The sequence below is a fragment of the Cardiocondyla obscurior genome, linkage group LG08, assembly GCF_019399895.1.
Source record: "Cardiocondyla obscurior isolate alpha-2009 linkage group LG08, Cobs3.1, whole genome shotgun sequence".
Taxonomy (NCBI): Eukaryota; Metazoa; Arthropoda; class Insecta; order Hymenoptera; family Formicidae; genus Cardiocondyla; species Cardiocondyla obscurior.
This window is the reverse complement of record NC_091871.1, coordinates 5,885,147-5,908,625: the sequence shown is the minus strand read 5'-3', so window position 1 is coordinate 5,908,625 and position 23,479 is coordinate 5,885,147. Positions and strand designations below refer to the sequence as shown.

Here is a 23,479-nt window from a genome sequence, read left to right as displayed (position 1 = left end):
AGGATCGTCGCGGTAGAACTTTTGAAACGCTTGCGCCTGTCATCGGAGACTGATGAAATCATTCGACGAACGTGGCGCGATCGTTGAACGGCGATTTATCACTTGGCAAGTGAGATTATAATCAATCCCAATTCATCTGCCGAGTCGTAATTCATTCCCGCGATTAATATAATTTAAAAAAATTAAAAAACCGCAGTTGCCGCATGCTTGTCGTAGATTGATAACCGGTAGGAAATTTTGGCGATTAATCGGAAGATTGCAAAAAAATATTTGTCGATGCGGAAATGACTTTATAACATGAATTCAAATAATCTATAAAAATATAATCTATAAAAAAAAAAATCTTACGCGCTTCTAATTAGTTTCTTAACTAGCTGGCTGGCTGGGAAAGATAAAACGATTCGTGCCTCGTGAATTTCTCGCAAATCGCGCCAATACTACCATCGATTATAATATATAAAAAGCACGAGGAAAATATTGAAAGTTATCCGACCGAATCTTTTGCCGTACCTAGAGCTCAGGGTTGGGGTTAATTGCGATTTCATTTAACGTTATCATAACACTCGCTCAACCGGTCGTGTACCAGCATATTTAGAATGATTATTTTAATGACTGAATTAGCGGCCGTATCCTTTCAATCTTCAGCGTATAATCGTACGTTGAAAGGCAGATATGACGTTTGTTGCAGCGACGGCGGCTAGCGTACGTGATTTTGCAGTGGTGTGAATCAAGTCTCACACGAAGCGCGTTGACGGAAGTCTCTTGTACGTACGATATCGCGCAATTAAACAGCAGATTAATTCGAGGGACTTTCAACGTTCGACGCGGTTAATGAAACGCGTAAAACCACTGCGCTCTACGAATCACGATTTACATTTATTTTTGTATTACAGAATGCTGTGGGGAAGATGCGTTCTCTAGCCCTCGTTCTCACGAGCTTCATCCTCCTGCTAGTCGTTCACTGTCAGGAATTATCGGTCATCCGGCACACCGATGGAGACATTTTCACCATCGAAGGTAAATACGCTACTTATTATTTTACTTGCCTAGCACGTTTTTTTTTTTTTTTTTTTTTTTTTGCGTCAATCTTAAAGAAAGGCAATTTGGGGCGAGGACCGAAAGTATCGCGTTGAAAACGCTGTAACGCGACCTAACCGCTCGCTTGAAACAAGATTTTCACTCGCAGCCTTAATATCCATTTGCAATTTCTCGCAGTGCGTGTGGTAATGATGACATTACGACAATGCGTTGCATTTGGCGGTCCGATTCGCACCGGTGATATAGCGCAAAACCTTCCCGGAGTGACGTTCCAGTACGCGGAAGCAAAGCGATTCGAGAGTGCCGAACGTGTTTCCAGGACGATTTTGCGCGAAATCGTGACACAACCGCTGCGCGAAATAAAAAGACGTTCGTAACGGATTAACCGTGAAATTACGATGTAACGGTTTGACAGCTGTCCAGCCTGTCCTTGCTCGGCCGGATTATGCGACCTGAGGATCGCGACACGTAAATTTCAACCGGACGGGCTATACGTCCTCGAGGGCCTCGCGTTACCGAGATATCCTGCAAAACACGTTTGGCACACGAACAAGTCACGGATTCTCAAAAGATTGTTTAATTGACTGTTAATGTAATAGTATGTCTTACATTAATGCGCGATATGAACGAATGTGATGCTATTTAATTAAAAGCAGAAAAAAAACTTCAAATTAACATTAACGAAACACCGCGAAAAATTAAAAAAATAAAAAAATTAATCAATGATTCGTAGACGGTAGATAAAAATTAAGATTTAATTCTTGCCGCTTTTCCGTGGGGCTAATTGATTACGGTCGGAATCTAACGTTTCATTTTCAAATTAAACGGCGCAATCTAACGTGATTATGCACGTCGCACATTATTGAAATCTATTACAGGTTCTTGCACGGAAGCCTGCACGGTACTCAGCAGCGGCACCGCCAGTCCTTACTCCCGGAGTTCCTCGAGCTCGAGCCTACTTGTGCCGAACAGCTCCTGCACGTGCCAGTGCAATTTCGACCTACCCGTCTTTCGCGAGGATCTCCACATATGCGTTAACGACATCCACGGTAATGTACCGCGCAAAATGTTCTTCGTTATGATTTATTAAGTCATCTATCGCCGGAGCGGTGACGAGTCACCGCGCGAGACATTTAGCTGCCTTGACGTTAATAATTTTCGACTTGATTTGCGCCCACCGTTACATCCTCGTGCCAGCTGGTTCAAAACCAACCGGCAGAAGCGACGCGGATTTATACAGCTCATTCCCCCGTATTTAGTTCGTCACTGGAAATCACAGCGGTATTCATCGGCGCTATCAATCTTAAACACGTCGCTCTCGACGCCGCTCATAGTAATTGCGCGTGGCTCTCAGGCTGTTCCCTTCGCGAATTATCGTTCTTCCTGTTCTTTATTGTCGCGAGAACAAAGTACCGAGTCGTCGGAGTGTTCTTACTTTTGCGAGCCGTAGTAACGATATTTACACGTCGACGTTCACGACCGAGGGTGTAGGTAAACACCAAGTTTCGCCGTAACCGAGTCTCCTTATTTATTTTTTCCCTCGTGTAATACGAAATATATTATCATAAAAATATGGTCAGGATTGCGCGTGACAGCGGCGGTTCAATCTCTTCTCACTGTCGAATATATATAATTATCTCGAGCCATAAAAAGCGCAGGGGATGTATGATTACGGCCTCGTCGCTGATCGCGCTTTCTTTCCCCGCGATATTAATAATAATACGGCGTTATATTATTTATTACACCGTCATTAATTTTCACACAGCCGGACCAGTAATCGAAATATCGTCCGCGATAGGTGGTCGCCGTATGGTATCGGCATAACAGGTGTAGCCTCCCCGGAAGTGTGTCTCTCCCGCCACGTACGTCGACGTCGAGCGGTATACCTTTCGAGTACCGTTTTTAAGCTACCGGTCGCGATTGGTCGCCATTGGGCAGAGATGAGTCGCGCAAAAATGGCCGTTCGACCAATGCAATTTCGGGGGGGGGGAGAAATTTTTTAATGCGTACATACATACATACATACACGCATACCTACGTGGCAAACATCACGCGATTAAACCACCGCCAAAACGAAATTTGAATAACTTCCCTGTCTCTGTACTTTGTTCCCTTCCCTTTCCGCCCTCGCCACCGAGCTCGTCTCGCCAGCGAGCGATTTTTCCTCGGGTATCTCAGGCGGCTTCTGCGAGGGCCGGCCTAAATGAACACCGCGCTTACGAAAGAAACCCACCGTTCGATACCGCACGGAGGAACGTGATTACACGACGAAGGGCAGGAATCAGGCAAGGTTTAGGAACGCGAACGAAACGCGGCGGGATACCATCGCGTGCGCTGCCAGGGTTCCTGATGAATTGCCGGGTGTACGTTAGGACTCATTATAATTTACAACAAGAGCCTACTTTTCGGCGGACCGAGCCTGACTTTTTTTTTTTTTTTTTTTTGCACGAAGAAACGCGCGGCAATTTATTTAATAAAACGATGTTTCTTCGAATATGAATAATTAATGTTCCCGAAAATTTTGCCCGTCACTCGAAGACCCTTCGATTGTCAAATATACTTGTCGGTGTCCGAAAAAATTATTATTGACATGGTCAGCGGCACGAATGCCATTTAACTTATATCAAACGATAATAGAATTACGCGTAATTGCATGGAATTACCATAATCACAATGTTTTAGCAAAGGTAACAATTTACTACGATAAAGTGCTTAGCGAAATGACGCTCGCGAGTGCTACTAGTTTGTTAATGCATTTGAAATGGTAATGAGATGTCAACCCGCGGGATATAAATCTCGAGGGCTTAAACAATGCAGGTAATTACCGCGGCGTTTATCGGCGAGCCTTTGATAACGTCTTTGGAACCGCGTGGAAGTTCGCGCGTTGTTACAAAATCTGATCGGCCTAAGGAGACGGAAATGTTTTATCTGATCGTGTTATTTGACACGACGATCTTTCTTATTACGGGAACTCGGAACGCGAGATGCTCACGTCTACGTGCCGAAGTCAACACGAGTCTTCCTCATCTAGCAGCCGAGCGGATTTCTCGACGAGCGGGCATACCGCTTTCAATCGAACCGCGTCATCGGAAATGATTGCTCCAGCTGTTCGAGTGAACCGTCTGTCCGTCTTTCTAAATCGTCTGCCGTGAACGCGCCGCGGTATTAAGCGCCGCGCACTCGATGCATGTGCCAGCGACTTGTTTTTACCGCGGGTCGCTTTCCTGCCCCGGGTAATCCGTCTTATTTGCCTCCGACAACGATTGGGAGAGCCTGAACCTTGAGACTTTGAATAGCTTGTAAAAAGATAAGCCTGCAGATTTGCGAGCCTCGCGTTATAAGTGCGAAATTGTATCTAAAGTAGACCTTGCTCTTCGAACGTTTCAATCGCGGCTAAGGACACGTGGACTCGTAGACGTTAGTATTGCAAATGTGTAATACAAAAATAATTGAGTCGCAAATAATACGCTGATTGGCCCCAAGTCAATGACACTTTTTATTCGATGAGCTCTTAAACGGCTACATAATTCAATGGATATTAATCAGGATTACGGAGCCACCGCTTTCAAAAGCGGCATTGAAAATGTCTCGGGATTATTTATTCGAACAGTAGTAGGTATACGCTTTCAGGAAGCCTTTTTTTTTTTGAGCGAGTAAGGCCCCGCGCGTCACCGATTCTGATTTATGGCTTCTGTAGTTTTCAAGATCTCTCCCTCTTTCTCTATCTGTCCTTTTTTCCTTTCGTCTTTTAACTAATATATCATTTACTTCGTATATTAATTACTCTGTGTACCTTGTTTTTAATTCCGACAAGCGTGCCTGACTAATTTAAAGTGAACTGGCAGACTATTCTGCGCTACAACATTTATCGTCATAATCATTCGTCAATCCACCGCCTTGATATATTCGATACATTTAATCGTTCGGACACGTATAAGGACCTATTCAGGTTATAAATAATGAATCTCTCGTTACAATTATTTATTGCCGACAATCCATTATCATTCATTATCGCCGCATCCGCGGTTCTTTCAAGCGCGCTAAAACACCCCAAATTACGTGCCATCGCGAGCACGCACACCGGCCTTTTAGCCACTTAGCACGTTGATTTTTTTCCTTCGTCCGCTGTTACACTCCTCCGCAAGAGGTAACTTACGTCGCACATCATAAAGACCGCGTAAAATATGTATAGCGGTGGCGAGAAAAAAGAAAGAAAGAGAGAGAGAGAGAGACAGAGAGAGCTGACGTTTCAAAATTAATGCCACCGAACTCACACCGCGCCAGTGATAATGTTTTTATTTATTTATTTAATTTTTTTTACCGTTAGATTATCTCCGCAATTAATAGAAACAAGATTGCAAAAAATACCGCGTTTCGGTACGCGCGAAAAGCAACGCGGCCTATCATTTTGCCACCCCGCTATTATCAATATTATTTTGCTTGTTGAGTCAAGACGTGCGATCGGCGTTGTCTCCGAACTCTCGCCAGAGGACCGAATTTACGAGCAGCCGTAGATTAAAAACGCTTCGTGGAAGAGGACGAGTTCGGGAGAAATCGCGGAGATGCGCTTTGCGTCGCGCCGTGTTTATTATCAGCTCCATAATTTTTCGGCGTGCGCATCTTGTCAAAACAATTTTACTTAAAGCTCCATACGGTTCGCGACAGCAACAGCTATCGGCCGCTTGTATATTTGTACAAGTATTTCCGCGCAACATGTGAGAAAGATAGAAAGTTACACGGCAGATTTTATCCTCGTTAAAAAAAAATATCGAACAACCGAGCTATTACACTTGTAGCTCACTCGAAAATCTGTTTACCGTTTTATTTCACTAAAAGAAACCATGCGCGAGGTATTTTTTATGAGACCCCAATACAAACTACGAAAAAAAAAATTATGTGACTTACCAATCTGCTCGAGCGGAGTTGTCGAGTTCTGCCGGTGACTGTAACATAAAAAAGAAAATATTAATGTAGACATGTCAGTTTAATTAATGAGATCAATAAAAAAAAAAGATTTTTTTTTCTAATTTATACTTACTTAAAAGTTGCTCCCCCGATGTATGATGCCTATCCGAGGCCTGCTCCTCCTCTCAGATGGGACGTGACGAGTCATCCATCCGCGCACAAGTCACTCGCGAACGCGACCGTGATTTTAAATTCGCGTAAAATTATTGATCACTTGCGCGCGATATTTTTCGTCACTGCTGTAAAGAGAAAATCCTGAAAAAGAAAACAGGTTACTGACTTACCAATCTGCATACAGCGGAGTTGAAGAATTCTGCCGGTGACTGCAACATAAAAAGAAATATATTAATGTAGACACGTGTTATAGTTTGAAAATTAATAAAAAAAAAAGTAGAGGAAATCTTTTAATAAAGATTTTATTAGAGGAATTAATGCTTACCTAAAAGTTGCTCCGCCGATGCATGATGCCTCCTGGTGGGCCTGCTCATCCTCTCAGATGGGACGTGACGAGCCATCCTTCCGCGCACTGGTAACTCGCGAACGCAATCCCGTAAAAATAAAATCGTAAAAAAGACGCCCGAAAACTGCGGCACTCCCGAAACGACCGACGAACCGACTGCGGTTCGTATTCTCATTAATATCGGCGTGCGGTACTTTAATGTCTTATTAAACGATGCGCGGCAGCGGAGTTCCTCTTGATCTGTAACAGAGAAATGACAAAATTATATTGTAGATTTGGAATGTACCTAATTTGGAAGGAAAATTGACACTATGCTTACTCCTGGGTTGCTCCGCTGAGGCAGGATACCCTTCCTGGGCCTCCTCCTCCTCTCAGATAACACGTGTAGTCATTTTTCCGCGCACTGGACGCTCGCGAACACCCCGACCGTGATTTTACAATCGCGAGAATTGTTCGTCACCTCCCTACGGTCCAGTCCGGTACTCGCGTTTAGAACAAAACCAAAAAACTACGCCCGAATACTCTGCGGAAGTCCCGGGACGACCGACGAACCGGCTGCGACACGTGCTCTCCTCGCACGGAGAATCACATGTGCTCTCCTCACACGGAGAACGGAGAGGAGACGTATTCGCGTATTCGCGTTCCCGTATTCGCGAGGTTTTCGTTTAACGCAAATGCGAATTACTTCCGGTACGGAGACACGTGCTTACTGTGCAGTGCGTAGGACGTATGTGTACTCGCGCAACCGCTGGAGAAGGACAAAGCGGGAGTGGGAGTGGTGGGGGAAATATACCTAGCGCGCGGCACGTAGGCTCGCGCTCGCTCTCACCCCGTCCTCCCCCCAGCCCCCCCGCGGCTATCTATTCTTTACTCTCGTTCGATTTAATTGTAACATTGAATTAGTATGTCCAGACAAAGACGGTACTTCCACCAGGTCGTCCACGATCTCGAAAATCGCGAAGACCGTCTTTGCCTGGATATATTAATTAAATATTACAATTAAATTGAATCTCAAAATCGCCGACTCGATTGCCGACGTTGACTCTCGCTTGGCGTGAAGCAAGTCAAACGAGAGAGACCTAATTAGCGTCGGTTTTATTCAATTAAACATTCATGCGTCACCCACTAATTTTTTAAGATAGGAGGATAATTAAATCACTCGACATTACGGTGGTTAAATTTTCTCGTGTAACATCGGGATTCCATGCTGCTTTCACCTGAATTTATTAGGTGTTTGTCGTAGCAGACGATAATAAATTTACAGAGATTTATCTCGGTCGTTAATACGACAGCTCGCCCTTGTGCCCGTATACGCGAGACGTCGTGTTTTTGCGCGAGAGTCGAGATTACGGTAATCAAGTACGAAATCGCCTATCTCGGGGGTGCCTGCCGCCGGTATAGAGTCGATGCGACCTCGACGGTAACCTTGCACCAGCGCTCGTCATCAATCTTTAATTTCCACACTTGCACAGACAGATCAACGCGCGCGTGAGTCAGTCTTCGCGTGCGTGCCTCTACAACGTAGACGATCGGAGAGTGTCGAGTGTGCGAGTAGATCCCCGAGACCCTGACCCAGGTAAGAAACGGAGATCCTCGCCTGTAATAACACACCTGAGGACCGATGAAAGAAGCCCGTACGTTGGCTCGGTATCCCGTAGACTAGTCCGCGGACACCACGTGGCGTTAAAATGCCATTGTTAACACATCTCTCTCTATTTCTCTCTCTCTTTCTCTCTTCTATTAATATAACATTATCGTATCTCATTCCGTTAGTCAAAAGATGTTACACGTTGACTTTCATCCCTCTCGCGGAGGGCAGTCTTGGCAAAATGAGAGTCTTGATTATCCAAACGTTTATTACGAATTTATTTATCTGCTTAAAAGGTAAATCAATGTCGAAATAATATTCACGTTTAACGTGTACCTTTAAAAGTGGCTTAACAATATGCCTTAACAACCTGACAGCTTAATTTGTTGCCGATCGAATGGAGCGAGCGCCGTGGCATAGAAAGAACGTGTTCGTGAATAGTGGAGGGCTCATCGCCGCCTTTGCCTATTGAATCGAATCAATGAAATTGAAAATAGGTATCGCGCACCGTAATCAGGAAGCAGGCTGCTAGTTATCCGTTCGCTCGATGAATCGCTTCTCTTGTGAATAATAGTAGAACGCGCGAAAGACCGGTGATTTCTGCGGCCGACGAGAGCCACGTTGCACCTCGCTATGTTTATTAAAGCGATCTTAAGACCTATCTTGCTTAATCGTGCATTACGATGTCCAGAAGGTTCAATGGACGTTCTCTCGCGGTCGGTATTTATCCTCTCCGATTTTAGTAATTATCTGGTTTCCTATTCAATTAACCGTTTCTAATGTAAACTTGTAAAGCGTGTAAGCTATAACAATTGCTGGCAAACAGCCCCTTTCTACATATACCACAAACATAATTTCGATTCTCTTGCAGTTAAGATGTTCGTTAGGGAAACAAACGTTATATCAACGGCTACTGCTTTCTTTTTCCTTATCGTAATCACTTCGCGCGAGCATGAATTTCTCTTCTCTACCTCCATTAGCATACTGTATTTCACTCCCTGCATAAACAGATCGTATCTTCAACACGCTAAGAACCAGGGACCAGAAATCTATCTATTACTAAAGTAAGCAAATCGTGAAAGTCTAACTGTATAATTTCGCATACGTTTCGGGTCCGCTGTTATTTCTAATACCGATCAGAAAGTACAAGTGGACAGAATGCGAATAAACGAAGAAAAAAAAAAGAAAACGATTGCTACGTAAATAGGAGGGAAAAAAAAAAGAGCAATCTCTTCTGCTCGGCCGACGGTCGTTTCAGCTTTCGCTTTGCCACACGCGTCCCTTCGTGTTTTCTCCAACGTTGAATGCAACACGCGAGATGCACCGCCGGTCCTAATTTGTTCCACGCGTCTTTCGGTTCCCTCCGCCGTGCGACACTTTTCGCGAGGTCTTCGAGCCACGAAAATTACCATCGTGAATGAAGGGTCCGTTACAGAATCGTCCACTTTAGATCCCCCTAATTACGGAGATAACGTTTATCGGCACGTCACGTTCTTCACAAAGTAACGCTGCAACCATTGACCGCGTCGCGGATCGATCGTTAACGGTCTGGAAATCCGCACGCAACGCAATTCAAGTTCTTTCGACGCGCGGGAGAAGAAGTTCCTTGACTCCGCGTTTCCTTATTATGGGGATTTCTCGCCACCGCATCTCAGCTTCGCATATAATTATAATATTGCCAGACGGCGCGAGAAAATAACCAAGGACGAGTCGTCTTTGACACGCTGGCCGATCTTTCCTCGCGGTGATTTCGCAGAGGCTCTCCGCTCGCAAAGTATCTCGTAACACTTATTTGACGAACCGCGTGTTAAATTGCACGTCAAAAAAAATACACGTTGAGCTTTACGGCTCGATTCACTTTGATATCTATGCAATTCCCGAATTTGTCATGCTTGCGCGGAAAAAAACGCATGTATGCTCTCCCTTCAGGGATTATAAAATTTTGTAACGGGATTCGAGATACATTGCGTGGAGAAACTTCCAACAGTTAAAGAGTACAACAACGCGATTATTTAACTGTCTTTCAATAGTTTAAGTTTTACCGTCGTTTCGGTTAGTTGTATCGCTCGTTCAGCGCTACCTCTCGCGTATGCGTACCCATGAACTCTAAGGTTCATCCGCAAAGGTCACGCGAAGATTCCACCTCGCGGGCTCGAACACCTCGGAACCGTTCTTTCGCGCTCGGAAACCGCTCCAGTAATGATGCAATCGTGCGAGAGTACGTGTTCCTCTGTTATACGTGCGAAACTTAATTTCCAGCAGCGTACGCTGCTCATACGCTTTGTTTGGCACCTGAATTTCTTCGCTTCGTCTTACGCGGGTTTTAATTTAATATTCGTAATATACAACGATAATTTTTAATAACAATTAAATTGCATTAAAATTTAATTAATTTAAAAAAATGAAGATTAATATCGTTACAGATTGTTGATTACTGACATTTCTCTGCCTCGCGTTAATGACGACAAGTTTTGCAAATTCTGGGTTTAACGTTTTAATCGTTCTCGACTTCCGTGTCGCCGCGTTTGTGCGAAAAGCGTGTCTGACGTTAGCGAATTAATTATAATCGAAATAAAGGAAATCGAACGCGCGTTCCTTTTCGCGTCTGGTACGGATCGTAAATTACCGTCCCCGTCCACGCCGGAGGTGGAGACCATCTCGGCAGATGGTCGGTATATCACGCTGGACTACAGACATTGACAACCGGGACAACGACGACGACGACGACAAGCACGTCGAAGCGAGCTCATTCGCACCGAATGAATATTAATCGCGCGATATCTGTCTGTCACCGGCGTTGCAATTAGCGCTGATAATGACGGCGACATCCGGCGCCGCGACAAGTACCCGCGAAGATGAATCCTTTACGATTCGATGCGTGGCACGGAGATCATCGATATGCTAATGCAAAATGAAAATTGCCATCTAAAATGACAGTACCTTAGTCACCAATGACTGTGCGAGTCGCATTGAGAATCCGAAGATGAATCGCTCTACGGTGCACACCGGATCGGAGGCAAGATCCCGAAGATTAGAGGTTTTGTCGCGTATGGGAGTAGAATTGATTTCAGGAAAATTACCGCCATTAGCTTTTCGTTCGGCGATACGATCTATTGAATAATGAATTTTTCATTGACGTAAAAAAAAGTCGGCCAATTGTGCGAGTAACGGTCTGCGTCTGCACAAAATGTTTGACTGTCGCAAGTGGTGAACGTGGATAGCACGTGAATCGGAATAGCCACGTCGAGGAGCAATTACGATAAATAAATTGAGGAAGCAAAATGAAATTTCAGCTTTGGCGCTAATGACTGTTGGAATTCTCGTTCACAAGCTGTCGGGGCAATGAGAGCACGCAAGCAAATATCGGTATAAAACATTCATCCTTGTAACGCCGCGCGTACATCATCGAGGCAGCTCGCGCAATAGTTTTTATTCTATCGTAACGAGAAAAGATCGGAGCGTTTTTGAAACATCATGTTTTAGACTCGGTCTGATTCGCTATAAAGTAAAAGTTGATTTTACGGGCGTAACTATTTTCCTATTTAATTCTAACAACGTTAATATTATTTAAATTAAAATAGAACGGAGAGATTGGGTATAAAATATAAAATCGTCGAACCTGTATGTATCTTTATGTTATTCAATGATTGACGACTTGGATTTTAATAAGATACGCGACTTTTGCGCAATTAACGAATACGGAGACATTAATAATATGTAAGATTTGTGTGCACTCACGGCACCGTAAATTCTGCGCGACTGATGTTCATGGGAACGTCGCTTTACCTAATGATTCGATGTCACCGCTTATGCATTAAAATCCATTTTTGCTTTCTCCCACCCTCCAGAACGAGGTGCGTCGCAGATTTAGCATGACCGGTAATACAAGTAACACTCTTCCGCGGCGCGTGGAAAAATAACGATAATTGATGGAGGGGTCGTTACGGAAAATCAAGGTTCGCGAAGAGGTGCACCCCTCGGACGAGGCCTTTCCCAAGCTGTTGACTTGACTAATGTGCACGCGTGTACGAATCCGACGGTCCAGAAAGATAGCTCCGACACTATAATCCGTGAGGCGAGACACTATTAACACACTTGGTTATCGCATCGAATATTATTTACAGTACCTGTCTCCTCGACACGGCGATAACAAACGGATATATAAAAATATCTTCTAAAAAAAAAAAAAAAAAAAAATTAAGTGGCCTTCCACTTTATTCAGAACGTCTTTCAGTCGTTTCAAGATTTACTGATTATTTCGTTTTATTTAAAAGAAAAGTGTTTCAAGTTAAAACGAACATTACGCGCCATCGAAGTGTGTGTCGCAGCGCTTTGCCGACTTTCGAAAATTACGAGCGTTTCTCGCGCGGTATACCTAGATACAGAATCGATAGAATCAAGGTAAAAGGTTTCACGTTAGTCTCTACGGGGTCAAGCGGCCATGTCAAGCGTGTGGCTCTCCCCAAGGCCACGTGCGCTTGTTTCGCGACTAATAAATAAACGATTCGCGAAGATAACTCGTGCCACCGTCGCTAGCAGAATGAGAGAAAGCAAGTGTGGCATTTGCATCGGTGCGGCAATAGAAGAATTAAGTACCGCAAGAAACAATGTGCAGCGGCGCTGATTTCCCTCCGAGGAGAAAGGCAGATGGTCCCGTGGTACACGATCACGGCTACTGCTTTAAATTTATTAGGAGTGTTCGCGAAAGGAAAATTTTTTCATTCGCGTAAACGAGAATATTAAAAATGTATCGTAATATGTAACAAATTTTTTTTTTCCATTAATCATTATTAATACTTAATAAATTTTTTTATATATATTTGGAATAAAAATTATATTCATTATCCCTGCATGCGAATAGTAATTTTCTCTTTCAAAGGGAGCGAAACATTCTCTAGCGTAACTGCCGAGCGATACTTCGATATTAATTTCACGATTAATCAAGCGAATGACACTGCAATCTCCTCGGGTGTCAATCCCGGCAACCAGGTGTCAAGGCCAGTCGCGCGATACACCGCGGTAGCCGGAAGTCGCGCTTTCGGATGATGCCCACCGTAGCAACAGACGTTGAATGATAATGATTCGATGTAGTTACGTAGTTAGAATTCTTTCACGCCGCGTAAACGCATCGGAAGTCGGGATACGTCGGGGCTGTTCGCAAATTGAAAACACGACTCCGAATCTCCACGAGTACCTCGTGTGTTTGCGCGAATCGGTTCGAAGATTGCCGAGAAAATCTTTCATCAAAGTACCATCGAAGCGATCCTATGAAAGATTCACGGTTACGAGAATGGCAAAATCACGCGATTGGAGAGAAAATTGGTTGAGCGCGAAACCGCGAACGAGACTTCAACAAATTTTTGAAGCCTATAAAAAATTGACCCGCTCACAATTCCTCGGTGTTTCAATCATGCGCGTTTTTGCCGTCATCGATATATGACGTCGGGTATACGTTTAGCCTTGCAATCATCGTCGCGGCAGGAAGCGCCCAACAGAATATCGCTAAATATTAAGCAAGTGCTCGTTAAACTAATTTGCTGATTATCGCGACGTGTCATCGAAGAGACGCCGTGATGAAATATCCTTCGTGATAGATGACATTTACACGGTTTCCTACACGGGTATTACGTACTTCCACGATTTCAAGAACCGTAATTACGGGATAATTACAGACGCGAAATAATTCGTACGTTATAAGATCCACGTTTTAAATGATGTTTGAAATAATAACTTCGGGACGTAAGTACAATATTTTAATGCCAATTAATAATATTGATTATTTTAGATAAGTGTGCGAGACACGATTTTGTAGAGGCGAAGAAAGACAGGCCTTTTTTTTTTTTATTTTGGATGGATAAATAACAGATTCGTACTTGTACTAGGGACTTGCAGATTAACGTAATCGCTGTTAATTAATTCGCAAACAGTATGCTCGGTGGTCTGCAATCAGTTATCTAAGTACCGATAAGAAAACACGTAAACGTGTTAAAAATACAAGAAATACGCAGGAGGTGCGTACCTAACTGCAAGCAATCAGACTTATCCGAGTCTCACGTGGCCGTAAGCCGGCAATGGCTTTCGAGCGAGATGACACTATCTATCACCTGGCTCATAGAAAACCGGACGCTACTTCTAGTTTCGCGGATTCATCGTCGTCATCGTCGTCTTACGCGGGTCAGAGTTCAATCGCGGCCGGACTGCCGCTGACTTTTGCCTCGCCGGGGTGAGCTCGCCGATCGTTAATCAACCGGTCGTTATCCAACGCTGAATCGCGCGCGGATCCCGCGGCCAGAATGCCGGCAGAAGTAAGCAAACCGATTCTCGTATAACCGATAACGTAAATTGAGAATCGAGCGGCGTTAATTAGACGTGCCTCGTGATAAATGTAAATCAGTCTAACGTTATTTCTTACGATGCAAGTCCGGCTCGAACAACCGGCGCGTATACATTCCTCGACTGCAAAAAAATAATAACGACCCTCTATAGAATCAAGATATCCTATTATAGAAAAGAAAATTCGACATAATGCATATTTGTGAGGTGCCTTCTGTTATCGCGACGTCAATTGCGACTGCACAGAACGAAGAGATGCTATCGAATATCAAGTTCCATGCATCATCATCCGTAGGACTCTAGCCGGAGTCCCGATACATTATTTATAAACGATCGGCGGGATAACTTTAATATCGAGAATGTAAATTTGCCACGACCAAACGAACTCCTCCGACGGCGTTCAAACAGGTTCTACGCACCGGCGACCAACGGTGTAATTAAACCCAATAGATCCTACCGACTCGGCCGATTTATTGCGCTCTTTATCCAATAATGTACAGTGCAAATTAGAAATAACGCACACCTTGTGCCAAGCGTTACGCGCCGCGCAAAATTGGCGGTTATTGAATTTTATGTTCGTCCCGTTCAGGGAGTATTAATACCGCAGATTAATTCGCAGAAGGCGTTTGCATAATCAAATATGCAGTTAACGAAATTTGTAAGAACACTGGGCCGCATCCAGACCGATATAAATATTTCTCGATTAGCGTCTCCCTTCCGCGAAACCGGGTTTGATTCGCGGTCTCGGAGAAAAAGAAAAGTGAAGATACAGGTGCACGCAACACCTGGGTTTTCAATGAATGCAAATGAATATTACATTAAAGTTATTATTGCCCGCACGTTTCAATCATTAAACGAAATGTAATTACATGTGTCAAGCTGTTAATGTTACTAAACAAATTACTTTTGGTACGTACATACACGCTTCTGTTATTATTGATCCTCACGCGATTATTATCAAAAATCTCAGATAATAATTTGTAAAAATGTATGCATCATTATTGAATTATTCATCGTAAAACATTGCAGAAGAACGACTTATCAACTTATAAATTATACATTGCTTTATGTTCGAAATATTTTTATGTCGCGCAACAAACACTTTAAAAATACGGTAATAAGCTTGTCATATGATTACGACACATTTTCTCAGAGAAACACCGCGTTATGCTTCTGAATAAAAAAAAAGAAGTTAAAGGAAAAAAAAAAAAAAAAGAAAACTTGTCCGATTCTGTAGAGCTCTCTTCACGAAAAGAGTTCGTTCGTGCATGCAAGTTCGCCGCGTTTCCCAGCGTTCGCGAGATTTTCGATGTAAGCCGGATCCTCGTAAATTATTCAAATGTGGTCAAAATAGCGGGGCTAGCCGTAAGCGATATTTTGCTCGAAATTACAAGCTGTCTTACGCGTCCGTCGAAATTGTTGGGTGAAACGTACATGTGATTGCACGCAGGGAACTTAGTCGCCGTCGTCAAAGACACCTCAATTTCTTTTCCGAAAAACGATTATTTGTAGAATTTACAAATCTACTGTTCCTTTTTTTACATCGTATAATATATGAAATTATGTCATTACACGCTTTCCGCGACTTATACACCGCAGTTATACGTCATGTAATATATAAAATTACGGTATATTATTTCTCAGTATCACAGTATCTCGACTTATTAATTAAAAACTATGTTTAATATCATTTAGCGATATAAAATCTCAATATTCACGTCATTGATTATGCGATTTTGTTTTCAGAATGCAACGTTGCTGGATTTGTCAACGGCAACGGGCACGTGGAGAGAGTGCCGTATGTCTTCCTACCACAGCGGGGACAGATAATATATCCGCACGCGGAGATTCGCTTCGAAGGTAAATCCGTTTAAAGACGTTTCTTACATTTAAGAAAAATTAACGCATCTACTAGCACGAATTGAATTCTCTTTCTCAAGATAAGGGGCAGCGTGCGTGAGTTTATCTCGCATCTTTTATAAAAATTCAACCAGCGTCTCCCCATCAGCACTTATTATTCCATGCTCTTTTTTTCTTTTGCGCGATCGGGTTACCAAGAAAATTAATTACCTTTTGAAACTAGGTGTGACCACTCCTGTGTGCGGGATTGCCGGTGCCCAGCAATTGGGAAGAGCGGGATGGTCCGAGCTGCGAAATCTTTCCGACACCGAGCCTCCCTTCAGATTGTTCCGAGACGAGGGTAGAACGTTCCTCCAGGTTGGTAAAAAGGACAAGTCATTCGTCTTTCTGTTATCACACAAATGTAAAATTGCAATTAGCCACGTAAACAGTATAGAGCGAAATTTGATACGTATCGCATTCCCTCAAGAAACATAAAATGAGCTCTTGGAGCCAAAATTTTGCAGTTAAACGGCACCGAGGATGCTCTTAATCATCGTAATTAACCCACACCTCGACGCCGTTCTCGCGCAAAGGAAACGAGAAAACGGTTCTTTTTATTTTATTTTATTTTTTTGTATATATCGAAGCGCCATTAAAATGCTAAAGCGGTCCAATTACCACTTATCTGTTATCTCTATGATATCAATAATTAACTCGCGACGAAGCGGTGTCGTTTTAAGAAGCAAAAATAATTATCTTCGCATATCAAAAGTTTTAATTTAAAACGATGACAATTTAATTTAATTGTTACACTTAATTGCTAATTTATTGTTTTGTTATTTTGTTTACAATTTATTACGATAAATTGCTCGATCAATTATCTCGTCGATCAGTCGATTATTTTGATTATGTCAATCAATCAATTATTTCAGTGGATCGGTGAAGCTGGACTTAGAGACGCGGCGGAGGGACGAGTCGTAACGGTCAAGCTTGTCTGCAGAGATGCGTCACCGAAGTCAACGTTTACTGGAGTTTTCACACCTTGTGTGGCCTTTAGAGTAGCCGGTTCGCCATCGAAAAACAGTAAGTGCAACAAAACTAATGATCTAAACTATTTTTTAAACCTTACAATTTCTTATATAACGAGAACACTTCCGCAAAAAAATTAATCTAAATCGTCATACAAAAAAAATACATAATTTATTAAACTTGTATTTTTTTCCGACAAGGCGTACGAGAGGTGATTTTCTCGTCGACGTCGCAGGTGTCGCACGGATTATCAGCCACGGAATACACCGCCATCGGTCTCTCCTCTGTAATCCTAGCCCTCATATACGTAGCCAGCGTATCGTTATATTTGCATAGCAGAAGGACGAAGAGAAAATCCATCGAGGAAGCGAACATCACTCTCGACGGCGGTCGAGATGGCGGCGGATTGGTGAAGAGTAATCCGTTGTTGGCTGCCACCAGACACTTTGAAAGCGACACTAATAGTGGACTCACGGAGAGCGATTTAGGCGAGGATCTGCCTGTGAGCGATAACGAACAAAATTTCGAAAATGTAAGCGCAGCACAAGCCGTTGCTCTTCGACAGTTACTCGACTTTCCGACAAAAACCGTTCCGCAGATAATTAAATAATTTTATCTAAAAGCGTTGCTTCGCACACATGATACATAGATAAATATATATTTTTCCGAACGAAGATCTATGAGAAATTTTTCCAGAGGCAGATTGCAGATATATTTGTTTTGCCTGTAATCAGACCAAGTTTACATCACTTGAAAGGTGTTACGTGAATAATAGCGTAAATGCAAGGTGCGAAGCAACTCGTTTGGTTATCTCTTGGCGCGATTCGTGAGATCTTTCCATACAGAAAGTAATCCGTCTCTCTCGCGGGATCACCGCTCGCGTTTAATAATGCATCCAATTAGCGCATTGGTTTTGCGCTCCGTTAGTCCGTACTATTCCAAGTAGGTGAGGTGCATCCCACTTTTACGCCGTGTACCGGTTGTTAGAATATCACGCACCGCGATTTCAGCGTGCTCTGCAAACCGTTTCCAGTCTCCGCGTAGCGCAATTCTTTTCTTTACCGAAACAGCGCGAACGTAAGCCGCATCGTAGCCATAAGAGATCGGGCCTTCGTACAATCTAGTCCCGTGCCAAAGAATCCCAGTGATAACGCCAATCGTTGAATTTTAATTAGTTATTAAATTGATTAATTAATTTCATGAACTTAATTACGATTAATACGATTTTAATACGATTGAAATTAGTAAAACCGACGGATTTAACGTGAGAAAAAATAGATAAGTTTGTATAATATTGTTCGGTTCGGGATCGGGGACTTCGCTAATGGATTTATCTCGCTTTCGTCCGGCTAACGATGTCGCGCGTTTTTTCAGCAGATAACGTCCGCGATCGTTCATCCGCGCTGCGTGTATCTGGAACAGTCGGATGGACCCTTTCCCGCGGGTTCTATTCTGGGCGAGAGGCTACCGGAAGAGGATGTGCGCGTCGTGGAGACGGCTGACAATCCGCATCAGCAAGATGTACCGGTTCTTCCAGGTGCTCAACGAAGGAAATTGTACTTCAATCCCGCGTACTTCGATCGACAGCTATTGCTGGTGAGTTGTTTAACGGGGCGACAAGACGGTAGGAAAAAAAAAAAATGTTGCTTATTTCCCATTCGCGCTAGTCATCCGCGTGTGCGTTTTCGAACTCTGGAATGCTTTTAATGGACATACCCTCGACGTCTGTTCGATTCGTCCGCGCTTTTTACGCACTCGATCGGAGACAAGATAATTTGAAAACAGCCCGGCGTTTTCCTAGGCCCCACCTCCGGCTGCCATCGAGTTCCTGCTCAAAATCCGAGAAGTCATCTCCATCGCCAAGCACAAAATGGCAGCGAAGAGATTCGTTCCTACCCTCACTGGTGAGTGCATCTATACTCTTCGAAAGAGAAATCGATCCTTCGGCAACAAATTGTAAGAGTGAAACGCGTAATGATATGAGCGAAATATGTTTCTTTGTGACGTAAAGGACGTTAAATGATCGTTGCTTGTTACGGGGAACTGGTGAAAATCGTGAAAGTTCAATATTACGGTTTCAAACGTCCGCGCATTTTTAGTGTTCTCCGCGTTCCTACACACATCTGTAGATTTCCAACTATTTTATTTCTTTAGTCTCGCACACTTAATTTCTTGAATTTTCCGTAATCGCTTGAGTAGATTTCATGCGTCTAATGGAAAGCACGTAAGTATTTTTTAACAACGCGAAAGCAACGGGACTTTCACTCGCTACAATTAAGAATAATTAATTCGCTATTCTCGTTTTGTCGTCGTCGTAATGAAATTGATATAAATCTGATGCTTAGGTATTCCGGAAGAAGAGAGCGGTTCCGAGCGGTGCGAATCGGCAAAGTCAAGCAAGCAACAGCAGAGAACGACCCCAAGCTCCGTCCAGGGTGGATCGATCGCGAAATCGCGCAAGTCCCAGCGGTGTACCGGATGTCCTGGTTGCAGCGAGTCCCCTCGGCAGCTTCCTGCCCTTTCTGTGCCCGATCTACCCAGCCACGGTGAGAGCAAAGTGCGCGCCTGGCTAGAGGATGTGCGACCGCCGCAGCGCCGCTGGAGGGACGCCGAAGATACTCGGAGGAATTTCCAAGAAAACGCCCGAACGTTTGCGAGAAATCTGGAGTACCTGAAGGAGCTAGCCAGACGTGATTTCGGCGATTCGCCGGACGACCACGCTAATCTCGTCGGCAAGTCGGTGTCATCGTGGAAAGATAACCCACCAATGCTGAGGACCTTCCAAAATATCGCCGCCAGGAGCGAAATTCTGGAGAACAACGATCGATACAGCGTGTCCCGTCGGTCGACTAGATCTATGATCGAGGGATCTGGGTACGATCGTCACAACCATGGCAAGCGGGCGAACGGTAGACCGTTCCAATTTACCGCCGGCGACGACGCGATAAACGCTAAAGTCCGCAAAGCTATCGAGAATTCTTTTATCAAGCAGATGGAGGAAAACGCGGCCATAGAAAGCGAGACGAAGGAGAGCGTGAAAGACGATAGAAACAGCAAAAGTGAGGACGAGTCGGCGAAAACGGAGAGATCGTCTAGCAACACGGACAAATCGGAAAAGCCGCCGTCTCAGCAATCACAGAGCAAGCCAGTGCCAAAGAGATCGAGAAAGTCGAAGGCGCCGTGCGTGCCGTCGCCGAAGAAGGAACTTCCGGACATGATTAACGAATTACCCGGCGCAAAGAACACCGCGAAACGCATTATGGACGCCGTAATACGCGAAATGGTAGACGTAAAGGCGCTGGATCACCACGCTCGATCGTCTGACTGCGTTGCAGTGACCGGCGATTACGAAGTCGATAGTCTAGAACGTTCAAAGTGCAATCGTAAATCGTCGACGTCGCCGGATCAGTCGTCGACGGACAATCAGTCAAGTCCGGCCTTGTCCACGGCGCTACCGATGGACGAGGAGCTAACGATGCAAAACGCAGTGATAAACACGCGAACCGGCGAGATGACAATGTCGAAGCTTAGTAATCAAATTCTTGCCGAGAAAAACTGTTACAATAGTCTGCCGGAGTTGATTAGCAGCCAACGATCAGAAACGTACTCGCTGGTGAGCGAGGTCTACGTGAACGACGGCTACGCCAGTCCAGCCTGCAGCGACGACAGCGGTCCGGAGATTCAATACGAGCCAGAAAATCCGGGCCATTTAACTATCAAGGTCCAAGACTCGCCGGACAACTACGTGAAGCTCGACGAGTCCGAGTACGAGCCAGACACGCTGGACCGAAAGCCGATGAAGCTACGAATCAACGATGACGTGCAGTACAACCGAGGAGAAATCGCCGCCGAGATCTACGTGGACTCACTGGAGCGACCGGCTCAGATTCTACTCAAGAGCAAGGGCAGTTTTCGCGACGAGAATTCCGCGCTGCAACGCAACCACGGAAGCTTGCGAGAGATCTACGAAGCAAGAATCAAATCGAGCTTGAAAGATTCGCACTTGACAAACGGTCACGATGCCGAGTGCCAAATAACGAACAACGAGTCCGACGACGTTCACTCGTGGAAGAAATCCAGGTACTTGACACCAGATAGCAGACAAGCGAAGAGACAACGGCAGCCGCACAATCAACCGGACGTGGTGCCGCTACCGCCCACGGACGAGATCTATCAACGACCAAAACCACCGCGACGCGTCGAGAACGCAAAGCTGCCGCCGCTGTCTCCGTCAAAAAACGCCTGGGACGGGAGTCCTGTCGGAGCGGGTAACCCTACTGCCAGCAACGGCGCTCCTGTCCCGAAAGCTGACGAATATTATGTAGGGGACCAGACCTGCCTTTGTACGACTCAGACTCAGGTCGACGTCGCGACCAAGTATGAAGTTTACAACAAGGAGCATCGCAAGGACGTCGTTCCTTTAACGGAGACGGTGTTCTTCGATGAGAGAATCGGCGAATGTACAGTGACGAACGGCTGCAGGGATTGTCCATGCGAAACGCGGATCGAAATCGAAGTTCCCGAAGACAGGTACAGGTTCTACGGACACGTGGATACCAAGGAAGAAGTGCGAGGAGCGAAAGTGACGCGAGAGAAACGACCCGTCACTAGTTCGTCTCATCACCGAAATTCCGCGAGAAATGCGAAAGCACGGTCGTGGAGTATCGATCACCGCCGGAAGGACGAGGACAGACTCCTCGGCAAAACTCAGGGCTCCAAAACAAGGCAATTAATGAAAAGCTTTTCGAAGAGCTGCGACTCTAACTCGAACGTGCTGCCGTTAACGGACAGCCGGCGTGGCCACGTCAAGATCGAGGACAGTGGCTACCTAAGTAGTACCGATAGTAACGGCTCGCACAAGCGATTACTGAAGCACGAAGTAAGCAGTGTGTCCGAAGAAACCGACGAGACCGAATCGGTGTGTGACGGTGCCAGTGAGAGCGGTGCCGAGAGTATCGGCACCGACAGCGTATTCTTTGGCAATTTTCGCAGACTATCAGAAATTTCTAAGAGCGCCGACTCTGGGGTGGACTTAGAAGCGAGGACCTCGCCGTATTATCAACCGTTTTTCGGCACGAAAACTGAGACCGCGATTGTTCTAGAGAGAACGAACTTTAGTACAAGCGACAGCGAAACCGAGAGCCTCGTTACTGTATTGCCTCCCTGTAGCAGTCAGTGCAAATTGATAACATAAAATTAAGAGGATCAACCTTCTATGGGTTCTTACTTTTTTTTTTATCGAGTAATTTTCAATTTGTTAATTGCATTTGTCGAAAAACACTTACAAAATAACAAGCTTCTATGAAGATAACGATAACACAAAGATAAATAAATTAATTTTAATAAAGATAAAATAAAGATTAAAAAAAAATTATTTTTTTAGGATACAACGCAACACAATAGTTTTAAAATATAAGTAAAAATCAAAATACGATTTGCCATCGTACTAGATAGGGTATCTAATATCGTTTCTGCGAATCTAATATTGAAATTAAAATGTTAGTGAAATAAGATGTCAGATAAATTTTTCAAGCTTTGAGGCCAGTATGGAAAAGAAGTAATTTATAAATTCATTAAAATAAATATTTGACGCGATCGTAATAGTATTACAAATATTGTTAAGCACTAAGCGCCGTGCGTGCTTAAAAGTTCACCAAGCGGGTAAGCGATATATTTTCTTCGCTCAATTTAGAAGAATAATAATTAAAAGATTTCCGCGCACTAAATATTTTTTATATCAGTATATTATTAAGCTAACTTATATGCGGAAGATTAATTATATCTATGAAATATAATTAATTTATGAAATATGTCTAGAAACATGTCTAGATTATTGAATATATTAAAAAAAAATATATGTATATAAAAGAGACTTTTAAAATTAATTATTTATATTCGTAAAATAGGTTCTTATATATTGCACATATACATATATTTTTATTTATGTATTTATTTATATTTATTACTATTAATTAATTAATATGTTAGATAAGACATTTGTGGAGTAACTCCACGAAAAAAGTGATAATGTCTTTATTACGGATAATAATAAAAATGCTTATTATTCTTGATTGATTGCAATTAATAAAATTGTCACGGTGATTGCAATCAAAGCAATATACTAGACGCCTCATTGGCCGGAAGTGCAATATTAGTTCGTAATAAAGTAAAACTGCACAATTATAAATAAGCACGATAAATTTAGATTAGAATCAATACGACAA

The 23,479-nt window shown here is 43.8% G+C and overlaps 1 protein-coding gene across 1 annotated transcript; it reads left to right on the top strand.

Annotated features, from left to right (window-relative positions):
• Positions 1-897: 897 nt before the first annotated feature.
• Positions 898-23,037, top strand: Sha (shavenoid). The gene is made up of 9 exons (XM_070660601.1): positions 898-1,017; positions 1,917-2,087; positions 16,131-16,244; positions 16,468-16,601; positions 17,159-17,309; positions 17,456-17,787; positions 18,630-18,851; positions 19,057-19,159; positions 19,601-23,037. The coding sequence occupies exons 1-9, from the start codon at positions 909-911 to the stop codon at positions 22,447-22,449; spliced, it is 4,185 nt and encodes a 1,394-aa protein (XP_070516702.1). The 5' UTR covers positions 898-908; the 3' UTR covers positions 22,450-23,037.
• The last annotated feature ends 442 nt before the right edge of the window (positions 23,038-23,479 follow it).